The sequence below is a fragment of the Oncorhynchus keta genome, chromosome 7, assembly GCF_023373465.1.
Source record: "Oncorhynchus keta strain PuntledgeMale-10-30-2019 chromosome 7, Oket_V2, whole genome shotgun sequence".
Taxonomy (NCBI): Eukaryota; Metazoa; Chordata; class Actinopteri; order Salmoniformes; family Salmonidae; genus Oncorhynchus; species Oncorhynchus keta.
Window position 1 is genome coordinate 50,292,207 of NC_068427.1, and position 20,274 is coordinate 50,312,480.

Consider the following 20,274-nt stretch of genomic DNA (forward strand, 5'->3'; position numbering starts at 1 on the left):
ACCCTGCGGTGGTATGCCATGCAATGACATTAGACTTTTCAATTAAGATTTTTCATGAGTTGTTGTCCAGCGTCCTTCTAATGTTTTTGGGGGATCCGTGCTTTAGTGTTTTGGGGGTCCGTGCTTTAGTGTTTTGGAGATCCGCGCTTTAGTGTTTTGGGGGTCCGCGCTTTAGTGTTTTGGGGATCCGCGCTTTAGTTTTGGGGGTCCGTGCTTTAGTGTTTTGGGGATCCGCGCTTTAGTTTTGGGGGTCCGTGCTTTAGTGTTTTGGGGATCCGCGCTTTAGTGTTTTGGGGGTCCGTGCTTTAGTGTTTTGGGGATCCGCGCTTTAGGTTTTGGGGGTCCGTGCTTTAGTGTTTTGGGGATCCGCGCTTTAGTTTTTGGGGATCCGTGCTTTAGTGTTTTGGGGATCCGCTGCTTTAGTGTTTTGGAGATCCGCGCTTTAGTGTTTTGGGGATCCGTGCTTTAGTTTTTGGGGGTCTGTGCTTTAGTGTTTTGGAGATCCGTTTTTGCTGTGCTTTAGTGTTTTGGGATCTGTGTTTTTTTGGGGATCTGTGCTTTAGTGTTTTGGGGATCTGATCTGCGTTTTTGGGGATCTGTGCTTTAGTGTTTTGGGGATCCGCACTTTAGTTTTTGGGGATCTGTGCTTTAGTGTTTTGGGGATCCGCACTTTAGTTTTTGGGGATCTGTGCTTTAGTGTTTTGGGGATCTGTGCTTTAGTTTTTGGGGATCTGTGCTTTAGTGTTTTGGGGATCTGCACTTTAGTTTTTGGGGATCTGCACTTTAGTTTTTGGGGATCTGTGCTTTAGTGTTTTGGGGATCTGTGCTTTTATTATTTGGTGAAATCCCATCTGTTGATAGTTTGCTTTGTCCATCTGTTTGTTGTTTTTCTTTTGTTAACATGCTTTGACCCTTCTCTCTCCCTCTAGTTCCAGGAGACCACCTCCCCTCCAACAGAGACGTGTGTTATGACACGTTCACAGCCACCTACCATGACGTGGGTGTAGAGTGGGAGCGTATGTCAGAGACGGGCTTTAAGCTGTGGTGCAGGTGTCTGGGGCTGGGCAGTGGCCATTTCAGATGTGATTCATCCAGTGAGTGACTCTAACCCATCCCATAATGCTTCTAATACAAACCCCCTTCTATCTTACCTCAGCATGGGCAGACCTGACGCAGATGACCAAAATGAAGAAAAAAAATTAAAACTAAATTGTATGGTTACGGTATTTATTTTCTCTCATTTTATAGCATTTGTTAAAATGACTAAATCATTCTTAAAGCACATTTTATTCTGGGATGATTTGATAGAAAGGCTAAGGTCTGCCCATGCTAGTCCCTGCAGCATGTTGTTCTACTGTAGTAAAACATGCCACTGACAGGGATAGAGCTTGTTGTGTCTGGGGTTTGTATTGTCAGTCCATAACCAGACGATACCAAACCCTGAGACGACATGCCATCATCATGTCTGAATGCTAAACATCATGGGTCAAATGACTGATGTTTGTGTGAATGAGGGATGAATTGTACAATCTGTCTCAGTGAATCTCAGAATGTCTCAGTGAAGCTCAGAATGTTGGGTCCAATCAGACTCCTTTCTCCACCAGAGTGGGAGGAGTCGAGGACATAATGGCCATGTGTCCCCCCCCCCCCAAAAAACGTATTTTGGATGAATTCAACTAGTATGATCTCCCCTCTCTCCTACGTCCCCTACTCCCCTCCTCACCCTCTCCCTCCTACAGAGTGGTGTCATGACAGCGGGAACAACTACCGCATAGGAGAGAAGTGGGATCGCCACGCTGAGAACGGTCACATGATGAGCTGTACTTGTTTGGGCAACGGGAAGGGAGAGTTCAAGTGCGAGCCACGTAAGTACCGGACCATACTAGTTCAGAGAGCAATTAATGGCCGACAAGTTGTTTAATTCACACCAGAGTGTACCAAGTCCACGGATCCTTTTAATACTGCCGAGCTGTTCTCGTAACGCCTCCACCACAGTTGCTGGAACGAAACAACGTGAAAAGAAAATATCCAATCCGCAGTAAAAGTTCAGGTTCGCTAGAGAATGACCGGAGACTGCGCTGTGGTCTATTTGTTTCTACAGATGAGTCGACATGTTATGACGAGGGGAAGATGTACCAGGTGGGCAACCAGTGGCAGAAGGAATACCTGGGAGCTATCTGTACCTGCACCTGTTACGGAGGACAGCAGGTAAGACCACCGTCTCCATACAGTGGAGCACAGGATGTTGTGGTGTAGCACACAGGAAGTAAAAGAAAAAGCACAGATAACTTATGCAGGAGAATGTTGTGAACGTGTGGTAAACTGGATACGCAAATTTGGCGGACTATCAAAGTGAAATTGAATTCTAACGGCGAGGACTTCAGTGAATGTTAAGGGCGCAGCAGATGTATGAGACAGTCAGCGTTTTGTTCTATGTGGTAAATGGTGTGTCCTGCCCTCAGGGCTGGCGCTGTGAGAACTGCAGAAGACCGGGAGCTCAGACTGAGGTAGATGTGGATCTGCTACAGCCTCAAATACACCAAGACGCATTCGACCGCTATAGGGAGAACGCCTTGAAGAAACTGGTGGGTGTTCCCGGGCCTCTCAGGCATAGAGATACAATATTATACAGTTTTCCCTGACCAAGATGGCCGACCGCTATAGGGAGAACGCCTTGAAGAAACTGGTGGGTGTTCCCGGGCCTCTCAGGCATAGAGATACAGTTTTCCCTGACCAAGATGGCCGAGTTACGTTAAAGGTTTACCAGTGTCCTTTCTAGTGTTTTATTTTATTCTGTGCTCCTTGGATTCTAGAGCTGGCCTTTCATCCTGCCACTTACTGGCCCATAATAACATGGACACAAATTTCTTTGACCTCCCATATGTCAATCGAGATCAACTGTATATCATGCGGCAGGGTAGCCTAGTGGTTAGAGTGTTGGACTAGTAATCGGAAGGTTGCAAGTTCAAATCCCCCGAGCTGACAAGGTACAAATCGGTTGTTCTGCCCCTGAACAAGGCAGTTAACCCACTGTTCCTAGGCCGTCATTGAAAATAAAAAAATGTTCTTAACTGACTTGCCTAGTTAAATAAAGGTAAAAAAAATTATTTCCCTATTGACCATCATGCTAACACGTACTTTAAATGAACTCAATGTTTCCTTTCTGTCTTCCCAACAGAACATCCAGTGTCCTATAGAGTGTCTGAGACCAGAGCTCCTAGCAGATGTACAGCAACCCTCCGAGTAAAGAAGGAGAGGAGATCCTCCTCCTCCTCAGACTCCACTCACATTACAGGGCCTTCAGAAAGTCTTCCTATCCCTGGACTTATTCAACAACTTGTTGTTACAGCCTGAATTCAAAATGGATTACATAGATTTTTTAATGAAAGTGAAAATGTTTTTAGAGATTTTTAGCAAATATATATATTGAAAATGAAATGCATAAATATCTAATTTACTTATGTATTCACATCCCTGAGTCAATACTTTGTAGGACTTTTCTGGGTCAATCTCTAAGAGCTCTAACACCTGGATTGTACAATATTTGGCCACTAAAAAAAAATAGTTTGCTAGACAGCCATTTTCAAGTGTTGCCATAGATTTTCAAGCTGATTTCTAAATCCAAAGCTTATTGTTCTGGTGAAATCCCTGAGTGGTTTCTTTCCTCTCCGGCAACTGAGTTAGGAAGGACGCCTGTATCTTTGTAGTGACTGGGTGTGTAGATGCACCATCCAAAGTGTAATTAATAACTTCACCATGCTCAAAGGGATATTCAGTGTCTGCTACCAATAGGTGCCCTTCTTTGCGAGGAATTGGAAAACTTCCCATGTCTTTGTGGTTGAATCGGTGCTTGAAATTCACTACTCGATTGAGTGACCTCACAGACACTTGTGTGGGGTAAAGAGATGGGAAACAAAGGTTAAACAACTCATTATGCAATTTGTCAAAAGCACATTTTTACTCCTGACCTTTAGGCTTGCCATTACAAAGGGGTTTGAATACTTATTGACTCAATACTCAACTTTTAACATTTTATTACTTTACAAAATGTTCTACAAAACAATATTCCATTTTGACATTATGGGGTAATTGTGTGTAAATCATTGACACACAATTTCTATTTAATCCATTTTAAATTCAGGCTGTAACAACAACAACAACAACATGTAAAAAGTCAATACTTCCTGAAGGCGCTGTACCTGTGACTTACACAGAGTTATAAAACCTAGAGTGCACTAGGATCAGTCTCACAAGACTGCTAGCATGCACCATATTTTTTTATTTTTTTTAAAGTAGTCAACTTGGTGGGACTTCCTACGTGTCGCCCATGGAAATATAATTCCTATTGAATTCTTATAGACTTGTATTTCTATGGCGATGTCTTCCCGTGCCGTCACAGAAGTACTCCATGGAACATATTACTGTAGGAAGTGTCAACTACGTGCTGCCTTCCTGTTCCTGTCATTCACTAACCTTGATCAGTGGTCTGGTCTGACCAATTAACCACCATCCTGCTGCTTCTCCACATTGCCACTCCTTTCTATAGAGTCACTTCAAAATACCCCCCCCACCCCCAAGGCAAAGAAAGGGTCTTTAATGTTTGGTTCCGTTGTCCTACCTAGTCCTTCGAGACATTCCCATGAAAAGAGAGAATCTGTAGAGGTTCTAAAGCCATTCAGTATTCCTCCTGTAGCCTACTCTGTTTCTACTCTGTGCTGTTCCCATTCCTCCTGTAGCCTACTCTGTTTCTACTCTGTGCTGTTCCCATTCCTCCTGTAGCCTACTCTGTTTCTACTCTGTGCTGTTCCCATTCCTCCTGTAGCCTACTCTGTTTCTACTCTGTGCTGTTCCCATTCCTCCTGTAGCCTACTCTGTTTCTACTCTGTGCTGTTCCCATTCCTCCTATAGCATACTCTGTTTCTACTCTGTTTCTATTCCTCCTGTAGCCTACTCTGTTTCTACTCTGTGCAGTTCCTAATTCTCCTGTAGCCTACTCTGTTTCTACTCTGTGCAGTTCCTAATTCTCCTGTAGCCTACTCTGTTTCTACTCTGTGCAGTTCCTAATTCTCCTGTAGCCTACTCTGTTTCTACTCTGTGCTGTTCCTAATTCCTCCTGTAGCCTACTCTGTTTCTACTCTGTGCAGTTCCTAATTCTCCTGTAGACTACTCTGTTTCTACTCTGTGCTGTTGCCATTCCTCCTATAGCCTACTCTGTTTCTACTCTGTGCAGTTCCTAATTCTCCTATAGACTACTCTGTTTCTACTCTGTGCTGTTGCCATTCCTCCTGTAGCCTACTCTGTTTCTACTCTGTGCAGTTCCTAATTCTCCTATAGACTACTCTGTTTCTACTCTGTGCAGTTCCTAATTCTCCTATAGACTACTCTGTTTCTACTCTGTGCAGTTCCTAATTCTCCTATAGCCTACTCTGTGCAGTTCCTAATTCTCCTATAGCCTACTCTGTGCAGTTCCTAATTCTCCTATAGACTACTCTGTTTTCTACTCTGTGCTGCCCGAACCAGAGCTTTCTCTCTCTGATGTGAGATTTTACCCCATTCAGAAGTTTACAATATGTGAAAACTAGACGGCGTCGTGAGTTATCTGGAATGGATAATATTTCCGAGCTCAAATGCTTCTACAGAGAAATAAGATCGCTGTTTTGAAGTATAACCCTATTCCCTATATAGTGAACCACTTGGATACAGAGGACTCGCATGAGAACCTTGTCTTCATGCATTTCGAATCTCTTTGGAGACTTCAAATACCAGTCTAACGAACAAAAACATTCCTTTTTAAAACCAAGCATGGTCTTTTAATGCAGTGGTATTCAAAATATATATTAAAAATGAAGAACCAGAAACCAAGAGTACAGATTATTGTATGGGACATTATACAAACGTTTTTGAGAAATAATTTGAAAAATACAATTTTATTGAGTAAAAGTATTTATTGGTTTCTTTTCATTTTTGAGAAGACGATTATGTAGAAATCTGCAGATTTTTTTTTTTTTCTTTTGAAGGTTGTTATTTGATATGGGGTGGGATCATAAGAAATTTGGTCCCCAGAAATTCAATCGGGGGTCCCCGCTGAATACCACTGCTTTAATGCAAGAGTTGTATCACAGAGGTACACTACAAGTGGGTGTTCATTCAATGTCCAGAATTGTATGTTGTTTTCATGTACTTCTGCCATTTTGTGAACGGAAGCTCTAAGATGGCTGCCAGTTGAGTTGCATTGTTTCATACCCACCTCAACTGCTGTTTTTAATTTATCTCTTTTTATCCAAGCATTTTGTTTTAATGCTATTTGGGGTGTACACGTTTTTGTTACTTTTTTTAATTATATATATTGTAGGTGCCAAAGTCTTAACTACTGTGGACTGAATTCCTTTTTAATAAACAAAAAAATGTTTTTGAAATGGTCTGTTAATGTTTTGGGTTTATTTTATAAAGGCTAGATATAGTGAAGTGAAACTGTCCAGTGCTTCACAGAGATACTATCAGGTACATGAGGGTGTGAAAGTACTGATCACATTGTAGATCAGGGCATCGAGACGTAAATCGCTATTTTAAAATTGTCAAATCAACTTTTGTTTTACTTTTTTAAACATTTTTTTTATAGTTATTAATTGGGTATGAAATAATGTTGAGGCATTGTGTGGAGTAAAACACTGGTTAGGTCCATGCCAAGTTGGCCAGTAGTGAAGAGGGTGGGCTGAAGCTAAGACCCAGAGGAACCCCCCTTGTCTCTCTGCTCCTGTCTGGGTCAGGTCCACCTCTGGACAGTCTCCTGGAACCACAGCTGTTCCTCCTAGATAAGACGAAACAGAGCAGTCTGTTGATCCAGGTTTATTTGACAAAAAAAGCAGTCTGCAAAAGAAACAAAAGCCTAACGTGTAATGGAAACTGCAGATATAGGAGACATTTTGACAGGTGGGATGTTTCTTTTGTCGAACTCTCTCCGAGACCTGGTGTTTTGACTAAATGATCATTGCTGAATCCTTTTTGAAGGTACGCGGGGACACGATGTCATCAAGCTCCCCTCCACATCAACTTCTAAATGCTAGAACGAAAAACTGTTTCTTTCCTGGACAAGGATTGTCCCGACTTTCAAGAATACATGAATTACTTTGCCCTGCTTTTCTGGCAATTAAGTTTCACCATGTGGCGATACGTACGTTGGCAAATTATTTGTTAATTTTGTCATGCTCTCCTTTTCACGGGTAACCTGATACATTAAACAGATGTGGGACGACATACAGGCTGTCTCCAATTTATTAATGTGCAATTTGGCTAGATGGGTAATGGAAACAATTGAACCACTACATTTATATGACACTAGATGTTTGTTGTTGTGATGTCATTACGTGCAACTGTCGCATCTATATTCTATGCAAATGTAACCTTTTTTTAATTTAACTAGGCAAGTCAATTAAGGACAAATTCTTTATTTACAATGACGGCCGAACCCGGACTACGCTGGGCCAATTGTGATACGGCCTCGATTCGAACCAGGGTCTGTAGTGACTCCTCTAGAGATGGTGCTTTTAGATCACTGAGCCTCCCAGGACATCCTGAACATACTGTAATATATAGGACATGAGATATCTGGTGAAACAACTGTAAATGTCGATAAATGAATGGAAACATGGCTAGTTACTATATCCATTAACGAGTGATAAGTCACAGTTTAACATTATTGATAATGGCTGTGATCAATGGAAATGTGTAATCTGTGGAGCCTGGACTAATGAACATGCTTGATAGATCCAACTTCTGTAGAAAAAAAATTGTTTTTTATGATCATTGTACAAGCTGGATGGCGTGTGGGTCTGACCGTAGGAGTTGACAAGACCACACAAACAGATCTGAGAACAGGCTATTCTGGCATCCAGGAGGTTCTGACAGACCTGGCAGAGACAGGAGGCAGAGCGATGATTCGTGGCCTGGCTGTAAGGACCAGCTCTCCCAGGAAGGCCTCCATCATCAGGTTCTGTAAGGTGTTGAGGAGAACCTCCTCTGTCACGTCACAGAACTCTGGCAACCTGGGAGGAAAAGGAGGGGGAGGGGAAGAGGAGGAGGAGGAGAGGAGAGGGAGGAGGGGAAGAGGAGAAGGATAAGAGGAGGGGAAGAGGAGAAGGATAAGAGGAGAAGGATAAGAGGAGAGGGAGGAGGAGGAGAGGAAGCGAAGGAATAGGGGAAGAGGAGGGGAAGGGGAGAGGGAGGGGAAGAGGAGAGGGAGGGGAAGAGGAGAGGGAGGAGGGGAAGAGGAGAGGGAGGGGGAAGAGGAGAGGGAGGGAGGAGGGGAAGAGGAGAGGGAGGGGGGAGAGGAAGAGGAGAGGGAGGAGGGGGAAGAGGAGGGGGAAGAGGAGAAGGAGGAGAGGGAGGAGAGGAAGAGAGGGAGAAGGAATAGGGGAAGGGGAGTAGGGGAAGAGGAGAGGGAGGGGGGAGAGGAGAGGAGAGGTAGGAGGGGAAGAGGAGAGGGAGGTAGGAGGGGAAGAGGAGAGGGAGGGGGAGAGGAGAGGAAGGAGGGGAAGAGAAGAGGGAGGAGGGGTAGCAAAAGTGAACACAGAGAGGTTACCAAAGGAACAGTCTCTTAATTCAAGGGGAACAACAGTACCCTAATTCACATTAATTCAAGGGGATACAACAGTACCCTAATTCACATTAATTCAAGGGGAACAACATTACCCTAATTCACATTAATTCAAGGGGAACAACAGTACCCTAATTCACATTAATTCAAGGGGAACAACAGTACCCTAATTCACATTAATTCAAGGGGGACAACAGTACCCTAATTCACATTAATTCAAGGGGAACAACAGTACCCTAATTCACATTAATTCAAGGGGATACAACAGTACCCTAATTCACATTAATTCAAGGGGATACAACAGTACCCTAATTCACATTAATTCAAGGGGATACAACAGTACCCTAATTCACATTAATTCAAGGGGATACAACAGTACCCTAATTCACATTAATTCAAGGGGATACAACAGTACCTTTTAATATCTAATTCAAAAGTCATTAATTCATGGGGATACAACAGTACCCTAATTCACATTAATTCAAGGGGAACAACAGTACCCAGTTTTTCAATTCACATTAATTCAAAAAAATAGGGGATACAACATTTGTTGTCCTAATTTTGCACATTAATTCAATTTGGGGATACAAACATTCAAATGTCTTGAGATTGTTCATTACCTTTTTCCCTTCAATATCTGATCAAATCAAATCAAATATTTCTCCCCTTAAAAGTCACAATCTGTAAAAGGTGTGGTCATGGATTTGTTTGAAGTATTTCCTGTTTAGACAGGAATGGTCTATAACTGGTTACCTAAAGCCCTGCCCCACGTACAGCTGAAGTCGGAAGTTTACATATACCTTAGCCAAATACATTTAAACCCAGTTTTTCACAATTACTGACATTTAATCCTCGTTAAAAAAATAGGATTGAGGTCAGGGCTTTGTGATGGCCACTCCAATACCTTGACTTTGTTGTCCTTAGCCCCCCGCCATTTTGCACAAAATTGGAAGTAGACTGGGGGGTCAGTTGTCCATTTGGAAGACCCATTTGGAAGGATATAACCCCACCCACTTTAACTTCCTGACTGATGTCTTGAGATGTTGCTTCAATATACCCCCATCATTTTCCCTCCTCATGATGCCATCGATTTTGTGAAGTGCACAGTCTCTCCTGCAGCAAAGCACCACCTCAACACGATGCTGCCACGCCCGTGCTTCACGGTTGGGATGGTGTTCTTCGGCCTTATTCCTCCCCCTTTTTCCTCCAAATATAATAATGGTCATTATGGCCAAACAGTTCTATTTTTGTTTCATCAGACCAGAGGACATTTCTCCAAAAAGTACAATCTTTGTCCCCATGTGCAGTGTGGTAGCAGAATCAAAATTCTTTAGGTAACATTGATAAATAAGATGTTTTATCAATGTTCATAAGTATGCTTATGTGGGCAAAGTTACTTGGGCCCCAGAGAGGTGAGAGGTCAGGCTTGTCTTCTTATGGGAATGTGTCTTGACCTAGTCTTGACCTAGTATATGACCTAGAGGCTCACTCTCCTCCGTGAGCTTGTCAAGGTATTTGAGATGAGAGTATCGAGGATTGACAATTTATATATGCCATTGGATGAGGTCATGTTTTGGTTCTATGTTGTACCAAGAACGAGAAGTAGAACCTTGTCTAAGAGAGAAAACTGAACAATAATTTATAGCAAATGCTGTGTCTTCCTTTGTGCAATATTCCTAAGATCTGTTATTTGTCATGTGAGTTTAAATGGGTGGGGTCTTGGCTATAAATGATACTAAGAATTGTTTCTTAAGCACTCTCAGAGAATTCATTTATAGACACTGAATTGATCTGAGAGTCACAGGGCTTATGGTGAAGCTCATATAATTGAATATGGACTTTATGATATAACTCTGACTTGTGTGTGGTTTGCTCTCTCATGATTTGGTAATACAGGACATTTCCACGACAGCAGTTGCAAACCGTAGTCTGGCTTTTTTATGGCGGTTTTGAGCAGTGGCTTCTTCCTTGCTGAACAGCCTTTCAGGTTATGTTGATATATGACTCGTTTTACTGTAGATACAGATACTTTTGTACCTGTTTCCTCCAGCATCTTCACAAGGTCCTTTGCTGTTGTTCTGGGATTGATTTGCACTTTTCGCACCACAGTACATTCATCTCTAGGAGACAGAACGCGTCTCCTTCCTGAGCGGTATGACGGCTGCGTGGTCCCATGGTGTTTATACTTGCGTACGATTGTTTGTACAGATGAACGTGGTACCTTCAGGTGTTTGGAAATTTCTCCCAAGGATGAACCAGACTTGTGGAGGTCTATACATTTTTTTCTGAGGTCTTGGCTGATTTCTTTTGATTTCCCCATGATGTCAAGGCACTGAGTTTGAAGGTAGACCTTGAAATACATCCACAGGTACACCTCCAATTGACTCAAATGATGTCAATTAGCCTATCAGAAGCTTCCAAAACTATGACATTTTCTGTTATTTTCCAAGCTGTACAGTCAATTAGTGTATGTAAACTTCTGACCCTCTGGAAATGTGATACTAAGTGAAATAATCTGTCTGGAAACAATTGTTGGAAAAATGACTTTGTTAACAAGAAATGCGAAGAGTGGTTGAAAAATGGGTTTTAATGACTCCAACCAACGTGTACAGTGGGGCAACAAAGTATTTAGTCAGCTACCAATTGTGCAAGTTCTCCCACTTAAAAAGATGAGAGAGGCCTGTCATTTTTTATCATAGGTACACTTCAACTATGACAGACAAAGTAAGAAAAAAAATCCAGAAAATCACATTGTAGGATTTTTAATGAATTTATTTGCGAATTATGGTGGAAAATAAGTATTTGGTCAATAACAAAAGTTTATCTCAATACTTTGTTATATACCCTTTGTTGGCAATGACAGAGGTCAAACGTTAGCTGTAAGTCTTCACGAGGTTTTCACACACTGTTGCTGGTATTTTGGCCCATTCCTCCATGCAGATCTCCTCTAGAGCAGTGCTGTTTTGGGGCTGTTGCTGGGCAACACGGACTTTCAACTCTTTCTAATGATTTGAGATCTGGAGACTGGCTAGGCCTCTCCAGGACCTTGAAATGCTTCTTACAAAGCCACTCCTTCGTTGCCCGGGCGGTGTGTTTGGGATCATTGTCATGCTGAAAGACCCAGCCACGTTTCATCTTCAATGCCCTTGCTGATGGAAGGAGGTTTACACTCAAAATCTCACGATACATGGCCCCATTCATTGTTTCCTTTACACGGATCAGTCGTCCTGGTCCCTTTGCAGAAAAACAGCCCAGTAGGTATGGTGTTCTTTGGATGTAACTTAGCATTCTTTGTCCTCCAAACACGACGAGTTGAGTTTTTACCAAAAAGTTTCATCTGACCATATGACATTCTCCCAATCTTCTTCTGGATCAACCAAATGCTCTCTAGCAAACTTCAGACGGGCCTGGACATGTACTGGCTTAAGCAGGGTGACACGTCTGGCACTGCAGGATTTGAGTCCCTGGCGGCGTAGTATGTTACTGATGGTAGGCTTTGTTACTTTGGTCCCAGCTCTCTGCAGGTCATTCACTCGGTCCCCCCGTGTGGTTCTGGGATTTTTGCTCACCGTTCTTGTGATAATTTTGACCCCACGGGGTGAGATCTTGCGTGGAGCCCCAGATCGAGGGAGATTATCAGTGGTCTTGTATGTCTTCCATTTCCTAATAATTGCTCCCACAGTTGATTTCTTCAAACCAAGCTGCTTACCTAATGCAGATTCAGTCTTCCCAGCCTGGTGCAGGTCTACAATTTTGTTTCTGCAGTCCTTTGACAGCTCTTTGGTCTTGGCCATAGTGGAGTTTGGAGTGTGACTGTTTGAGGTTGTGGACAGGTGTCTTTTATACTGATAACAAGTTCAAACAGGTGCCATTAACACAGGTAACGAGTGGAGGATAGAGGAGCCTCTTAAAGAAGAAGTTACAGGTCTGTGAGAGCCAGAAATCTAGCTTGTTTGTAGGTGACCAAATACTTATTTTCCAACATAATTTGCTAATAAATTCATAAAAAATCCTACAATGTGATTTTCTGGATTTTTTTCTCTCATTTTGTAGTTGAAGTGTACCTATGATGAAAATTACAGGCCTCTCTCATCTTTTTAAGTGGGAGAACTTGCACAATTGGTGGCTGACTAAATACTTTGTTGCCCCACTGTATGTAAACTTCCGACAACTGTATGTCGCCCCACCCAACCCAGCTCACCTGCGGATGGTCTCCTGAACGTTGAGCTGACAATCTCGCTTCACTGTTGGCTTCTGGGTCTGTGGCTGTTGCTTTGTTACCTCTGTTACCCCAGCACTGTACAGACTGCCCCCCATGAGGAGCTGAGGAGTAGGGGGGCAAGGTGGAGGGGCCTCCCTGGTCCCAGGAAAAGGCGTAGCAGCCCCAGGGAGAGGTGTGGTAGGGGTGTAGGCAGTCTGTCTCAGCTGGGTGAAGTAGGGCACGGGTTCAGCCACACCGTTCACCAGAGAGTGGTGGAAGTGAGGGTCGTCCAGGAGGCTCCTACAGGGAACAGGGAAGAAAGATACAGCTATACAACAACTCCATGGTGCATAGTGGACAGGCTAGAAGCACCACCGAGTCTCTCAGGGCCATTCCTACGGCAACATGGTGAGGAACGAAGCATCTCACCTTTTATCTAACTCCTTAGATGCTGCCAACTAACCACACAGAACTGAACCTGAATATAGAGGGGGGAGATTAACTGTACCTGAATATAGAGGTGAGTTACTGAACCTGAATATAGAGGAGAGGAGAGTTACTGAACCTGAATATAGAGGAGAGGAGAGTTGCTGAACCTGAATATAGAGGAGAGGAGAGTTGCTGAACCTGAATATAGAGGAGAGGAGAGTTACTGTACCTGAATATAGAGGAGAGGAGAGTTGCTGAACCTGAATATAGAGGAGAGTTACTGTACCTGAATATAGAGGAGGGTTACTGAACCTGAATATAGAGGAGAGGAGAGTTACTGAACCTGAATATAGAGGAGAGGGGAGTTACTGTACCTGAATATAGAGGAGAGTTACTGAACCTGAATATAGAGGAGGGTTACTGAACCTGAATATAGAGGGGGAGATTAACTGTACCTGAATATAGAGGGGAGTTACTGAACCTGAATATAGAGGAGAGGAGAGTAACTGTACCTGAATATAGAGGAGAGGAGAGTTACTGAACCTGAATATAGAGGAGAGTTACTGAACCTGAATATAGAGGAGAGTTACTGTACCTGAATATAGAGGAGAGGAGAGTTACTGTACCTGAATATAGAGGAGAGTTACTGAACCTGGAGTTACTGAACCTGAATATAGAGGGGAGTGACTGAACCTGAATATAGAGGAGAGTTACTGAACCTGAATATAGAGGAGAGTTACTGAACCTGAATATAGAGGAGAGTTACTGTACCTGAATATAGAGGAGAGGAGAGTTACTGAACCTGAATATAGAGGAGAGGAGAGTTACTGTACCTGAATATAGAGGAGAGGAGAGTTACTGAACCTGAATATAGAGGAGAGGAGAGTTACTGAATCTGAATATAGAGGAGAGGAGAGTTACTGAACCTGAATATAGAGGAGAGTTACTGAACCTGAATATAGAGGAGAGGAGAGTTACTGAACCTGAATATAGAGGAGAGGAGAGTTACTGAACCTGAATATAGAGGAGAGTTACTGAACCTGAATATAGAGGAGAGGAGAGTAACTGTACCTGAATATAGAGGAGAGGAGAGTTACTGAACCTGAATATAGAGGAGAGGAGAGTTACTGAACCTGAATATAGAGGAGAGGAGAGTTACTATACCTGAGTTACTGAACCTGAATATAGAGGGAGAGTTACTGAACCTGAATATAGAGGAGAGTTACTGAACCTGAATATAGAGGAGAGGAGAGTTACTGAACCTGAATATGGAGGAGAGGGAGTTACTGAACCTGAATATAGAGGAGAGGAGAGTTACTGAACCTGAATATAGAGGAGAGTTACTGAACCTAAATAAAGAGGAGAGAATATAGAGAGTAACTGTACCTGAATATAGAGGAGAGAGAGTTACTGAACCTGAATATAGAGGAGAGGAGAGTTACTGAACCTGAATATAGAGGAGAGGAGAGTTACTGAACCTGAATATAGAGGAGAGGAGAGTTACTGTTCCTGAATATAGAGGAGAGGAGAGTTACTGAACCTGAATATAGAGGAGAGTTACTGAACCTGAATATAGAGGAGAGGAGAGTTACTGAACCTGAATATAGAGGAGAGGAGAGTTACTGAACCTGAATATAGAGGAGAGTTACTGAACCTGAATATAGAGGAGAGGAGAGTTACTGAACCTGAATATAGAGGAGAGGAGAGTTACTGTACCTGAATATAGAGGAGAGGAGAGTTACTGAACCTGAATATAGAGGAGAGGAGAGTTACTGTACCTGAATATAGAGGAGAGGAGAGTTACTGTTCCTGAATATAGAGGAGAGTTACTGTACCTGAATATAGAGGAGAGGAGAGTTACTGTACCTGAATATAGAGGAGAGTTACTGTACCTGAATATAGAGGAGAGTTACTGAACCTGAATATAGAGGAGAGGAGAGTTACTGTACCTGAATATAGAGGAGAGTTACTGAACCTGAATATAGAGGAGAGGAGAGTTACTGAACCTGAATATAGAGGAGAGGAGAGTTACTGTACCTGAATATAGAGGAGAGTTACTGAACCTGAATATAGAGGAGAGTTACTGAACCTGAATATAGAGGAGAGGAGAGTTACTGTACCTGAATATAGAGGAGAGTTACTGAACCTGAATATAGAGGAGAGTTACTGAACCTGAATATAGAGGAGAGGAGAGTTACTGAACCTGAATATAGAGGAGAGTTACTGAACCTGAATATAGAGGAGAGGAGAGTTACTGAACCTGAATATAGAGGAGAGTTACTGAACCTGAATATAGAGGAGAGTTACTGTACCTGAATATAGAGGAGAGTTACTGAACCTGAATATAGAGGAGAGTTACTGAACCTGAATATAGAGGAGAGTTACTGAACCTGAATATAGAGGAGAGGAGAGTTACTGTACCTGAATATAGAGGAGAGGAGAGTTACTGAACCTGAATATAGAGGAGAGGAGAGTTACTGAACCTGAATATAGAGGAGAGTTACTGTACCTGAATATAGAGGAGAGTTACTGAACCTGAATATAGAGGAGAGTTACTGAACCTGAATATAGAGGAGAGGAGAGTTACTGAACCTGAATATAGAGGAGAGGAGAGTTACTGAACCTGAATATAGAGGAGAGGAGAGTTACTGTACCTGAATATAGAGGAGAGGAGAGTTACTGAACCTGAATATAGAGGAGAGGAGAGTTACTGAACCTGAATATAGAGGAGAGGAGAGTTACTGAACCTGAATATAGAGGAGAGTTACTGAACCTGAATATAGAGGAGAGGAGAGTTACTGAACCTGAATATAGAGGAGAGGAGAGTTACTGAACCTGAATATAGAGGAGAGTTACTGAACCTGAATATAGAGGAGAGGAGAGTAACTGTACCTGAATATAGAGGAGAGGAGAGTTACTGAACCTGAATATAGAGGAGAGGAGAGTTACTGAACCTGAATATAGAGGATAGTTACTGAACCTGAATATAGAGGAGAGGAGAGTTACTGAACCTGAATATAGAGGAGAGTTACTGAACCTGAATATAGAGGAGAGGAGAGTTACTGAACCTGAATATGGAGGAGAGGGGAGTTACTGTACCTGAATATAGAGGAGAGGAGAGTTACTGAACCTGAATATAGAGGAGAGTTACTGAACCTAAATAAAGAGGAGAGGAGAGTAACTGTACCTGAATATAGAGGAGAGTTACTGAACCTGAATATAGAGGAGAGGAGAGTTACTGAACCTGAATATAGAGGAGAGGAGAGTTACTGAACCTGAATATAGAGGAGAGGAGAGTTACTGTACCTGAATATAGAGGAGAGGAGAGTTACTGAACCTGAATATAGAGGAGAGTTACTGAACCTGAATATAGAGGAGAGGAGAGTTACTGAACCTGAATATAGAGGAGAGGAGAGTTACTGAACCTGAATATAGAGGAGAGGAGAGTTACTGAACCTGAATATAGAGGAGAGGAGAGTTACTGAACCTGAATATAGAGGAGAGGAGAGTTACTGTACCTGAATATAGAGGAGAGGAGAGTTACTGAACCTGAATATAGAGGAGAGGAGAGTTACTGAACCTGAATATAGAGGAGAGGAGAGTTACTGTTCCTGAATATAGAGGAGAGTTACTGTTCCTGAATATAGAGGAGAGGAGAGTTACTGAACCTGAATATAGAGGAGAGTTACTGAACCTGAATATAGAGGAGAGTTACTGAACCTGAATATAGAGGAGAGGAAAGTTACTGAACCTGAATATAGAGGAGAGTTACTGAACCTGAATATAGAGGAGAGTTACTGAACCTGAATATAGAGGAGAGGAGAGTTACTGAACCTGAATATAGAGGAGAGTTACTGAACCTGAATATAGAGGTGAGTTACTGAACCTGAATATAGAGGAGAGGAGAGTTACTGTACCTGAATATAGAGGAGAGGAGAGTTACTGAACCTGAATATAGAGGAGAGTTACTGAACCTGAATATAGAGGAGAGGAGAGTTACTGAACCTGAATATAGAGGTGAGTTACTGAACCTAAATATAGAGGAGAGGAGAGGAGAGTAGAGGAGAGTTACTGTACCTGAATATAGAGGAGAGTTACTGAACCTGAATATAGAGGAGAGGAGGCATGTCTACAGAGAGTTACTGAACCTGAATATAGAGGAGAGGAGAGTTACTGTACCTGAATATAGAGGAGAGGAGAGTTACTGAACCTGAATATGGAGGAGAGTTACTGAACCTGAATATAGAGGAGAGGAGAGTTACTGTACCTGAATATAGAGGAGAGGAGAGTTACTGAACCTGAATATAGAGGTGAGCGTGTGGGTAATGATCTCTCTCTCTGGTCCGTGGCTGAGAGGAGGCATGTCTACAGATGGAGGTCTGCTCTGACGGGATCCACAACGGGTCACATTGGGCCGGGCCGACCTGGAAGAAAGTCTCAGTTAAACACCACTATAGACACAGTAACCCTCCCAGTAAAACACCACTATAGACACAGTAACCCTCCCAGTAAAACACCACTATAGACACAGTAACACTCCCAGTAAAACACCACTATAGACACAGTAACCCTCCCAGTAAAACACCACTATAGACACAGTAACCCTCCCAGTAAAACAAAACTATAGACACAGTAACCCTCCCAGTAAAACACTATAGACTATAGACACAGTAACCCTCCCAGTTAAACACCACTATAGACACAGTAACCCTCCCAGTAAAACACCACTATAGACACAGTAACCCTCCCAGTAAAACACCACTATAGACACAGTAACCCTCCCAGTAAAACACCACTATAGACACAGTAACCCTCCCAGTAAAACACCACTATAGACACAGTAACCCTCCCAGTAAAACACCACTATAGACACAGTAACCCTCCCAGTAAAACACCACTATAGACACAGTAACCCTCCCAGTAAAACACCACTATAGACACAGTAACCCTCCCAGTAAAACACCACTATAGACACAGTAACCCTCCCAGTAAAACACCACTATAGACACAGTAACCCTCCCAGTAAAACACCACTATAGACACAGTAACCCTCCCAGTAAAACACCACTATAGACACAGTAACCCTCCCAGTAAAACACCACTATAGACACAGTAACCCTCCCAGTTAAACACCACTATAGACACAGTAACCCTCCCAGTAAAACACCACTATAGACACAGTAACCCTCCCAGTAAAACACCACTATAGACACAGTAACCCTCCCAGTAAAACACCACTATAGACACAGTAACCCTCCCAGTCAAGGTGTGTGTTTGAGATTGAGTAATTGCAGTCTGACTGCACAGAATCCCTGATCTACCAATCACCTTGCATCCCCAAATAATGACTCATTGTGTGATTTAGATGAGCAATTCCACGCACCACCCTCACTCAACCTATCCCGTGAAACACTCTTTTGGCTGACCGCAGGGTAGTCAATGTACTGTACCTGTTGATGTGGTGTGTGCTGAGCAGGGAGGGGAAGAAGGTCTGGAACTCTAGGAGGGAGTGTGAGCGGGCGGTGACCCCAAGGTGTAGCAGGGTGGGGCAGGGTGGTTCAGGTCTCCTCCATACCTGGCTTGCCTCTCTCTGTGCCCTCCGCTCTGCACGACTGGGCCTGGTACACATACCCCCAACCACGGCACTGCTGCTACAGATAGGAGGTAGAGTCTTAAAGAGAGAGAGCGAGGGGGAGAGAGAGAGAGAGCGAGGGGCAGAGAAAGCGAGGGGCAGAGAGAGCGAGGGGCAGAGAGAGAGAGAGCAAGGGGAGAGAGAGCGAGGGGAGAGAGAGAGAGCGAGGGGGAGAGAGAGAGAGAGCGAGGGGAGAGAGAGAGAGAGCGAGGGGCAGAGAGAGAGCGAGGGGCAGAGAGAGCGAGGGGAGAGAGAGAGCGAGGGAGAGAGAGAGAGAGCGAGGGGGAGAGAGAGAGCGAGAGCGAGGGGAGAGAGAGCGAGGGGCAGAGAGAGCGAGGGGCAGAGAGAGAGAGCGAGGGGCAGAGAGAGAGAGCGAGGGGGAGAGAAAGAGAGCGAGGGGCAGAGAGAGAGAGCGAGGGGCAGAGAGAGAGAGCGAGGGGGAGAGAGAGAGAGCAAGGGGAGAGAGAGCGAGGGGCAGAGAGAGCGAGGGGCAGAGAGAGAGAGCGAGGGGCAGAGAGAGAGAGCGAGGGGAGAGAGAGAGAGCGAGGGGAGAGAGAGCGAGGGGCAGAGAGAGAGAGAGAGAGAGAGCGAGGGGCAGAGAGAGGTAAAACACTGAATGATATGTAAGCAGTATCTATTCTAGATTATAAACTGGGTGGTTCGAGCCCTGAATGCTGATTGGCTGACAGCCGTGGCATATCAGACTGCATACCACGGGTATAACATTTATTTTTTACTGCTCTAATTACGTTGGTAACCTGTTTATAATAGCAATAAGGCACCTCAGGGGGTTTGTGGTATATGGCCAATATACCACGGCTAAGGACTGTGTCCAGGCACTCTGCATTGCGTCTTGCTTAAGAACAGCCCTTCGCTGTGGTATATTGGCCATATACCACACCCTGCTCGGACATTATTGCTTAAAAAATATCTAACCAGATCAGTTTGTGCTGTTTTGTCATGTCAAACTTGGCAAGACCACCAGCCATAGGAGTTGGCTATACAGCACAAATCTGATCTGGGGCCAGGTTTGGCAAAATCTATAACATCCAGGTGTTTCCTGTTACCCTGACTACAGGGTCCAAGTGTTTCCTGTTACCTTGTATTTCCTGACTACAGGGTCCAGGTGTTTCCTGTTACCTTGTATTTCCTGACTACAGGGTCCAGGTGTTTCCTGTTACCCTGACTTCAGGTCCAGGTGTTTCCTGTTACCTTGTATTTCCTGACTACAGGTCCAGGTGTTTCCTGTTACCTTGTATTTCCTGACTACAGGGTCCAGGTGTTTCCTGTTACCTTGTATTTCCTGACTACAGGGTCCAGGTGTTTCCTGTTACCTTGTATTTCCTGACTACAGGGTCCAGGTGTTTCCTGTTACCTTGTATTTCCTGACTACAGGGTCCAGGTGTTTCCTGTTACCCT

The 20,274-nt window shown here is 43.6% G+C and overlaps 2 protein-coding genes across 2 annotated transcripts in view; one reads left to right on the plus strand and one right to left on the minus strand.

Moving 5' to 3' along the window:
• LOC118379528 (fibronectin-like) overlaps positions 1-4,892 on the plus strand; it is a 91,081-nt gene extending 86,189 nt beyond the window's left edge. The window contains exons 43-47 of the mRNA XM_052523146.1: positions 930-1,094; positions 1,740-1,865; positions 2,102-2,208; positions 2,463-2,585; positions 3,179-4,892. Coding sequence (XP_052379106.1) covers positions 930-1,094; positions 1,740-1,865; positions 2,102-2,208; positions 2,463-2,585; positions 3,179-3,247 — 590 coding nt within the window. The 3' untranslated portion in view covers positions 3,248-4,892. The remainder of the gene's footprint in view (positions 1-929; positions 1,095-1,739; positions 1,866-2,101; positions 2,209-2,462; positions 2,586-3,178) is intronic.
• Positions 4,893-6,504: 1,612 nt separating this feature from the next.
• cfap65 (cilia and flagella associated protein 65) overlaps positions 6,505-20,274 on the minus strand; it is a 115,176-nt gene continuing 101,406 nt past the window's right edge. Inside the window, exons 29-33 of the mRNA XM_052521818.1 lie at positions 18,674-18,894; positions 17,522-17,647; positions 12,795-13,094; positions 7,908-8,042; positions 6,505-6,808 (exon numbers count right to left, since the gene is read on the minus strand). Coding sequence (XP_052377778.1) covers positions 6,673-6,808; positions 7,908-8,042; positions 12,795-13,094; positions 17,522-17,647; positions 18,674-18,894 — 918 coding nt within the window. The 3' untranslated portion in view covers positions 6,505-6,672. The remainder of the gene's footprint in view (positions 6,809-7,907; positions 8,043-12,794; positions 13,095-17,521; positions 17,648-18,673; positions 18,895-20,274) is intronic.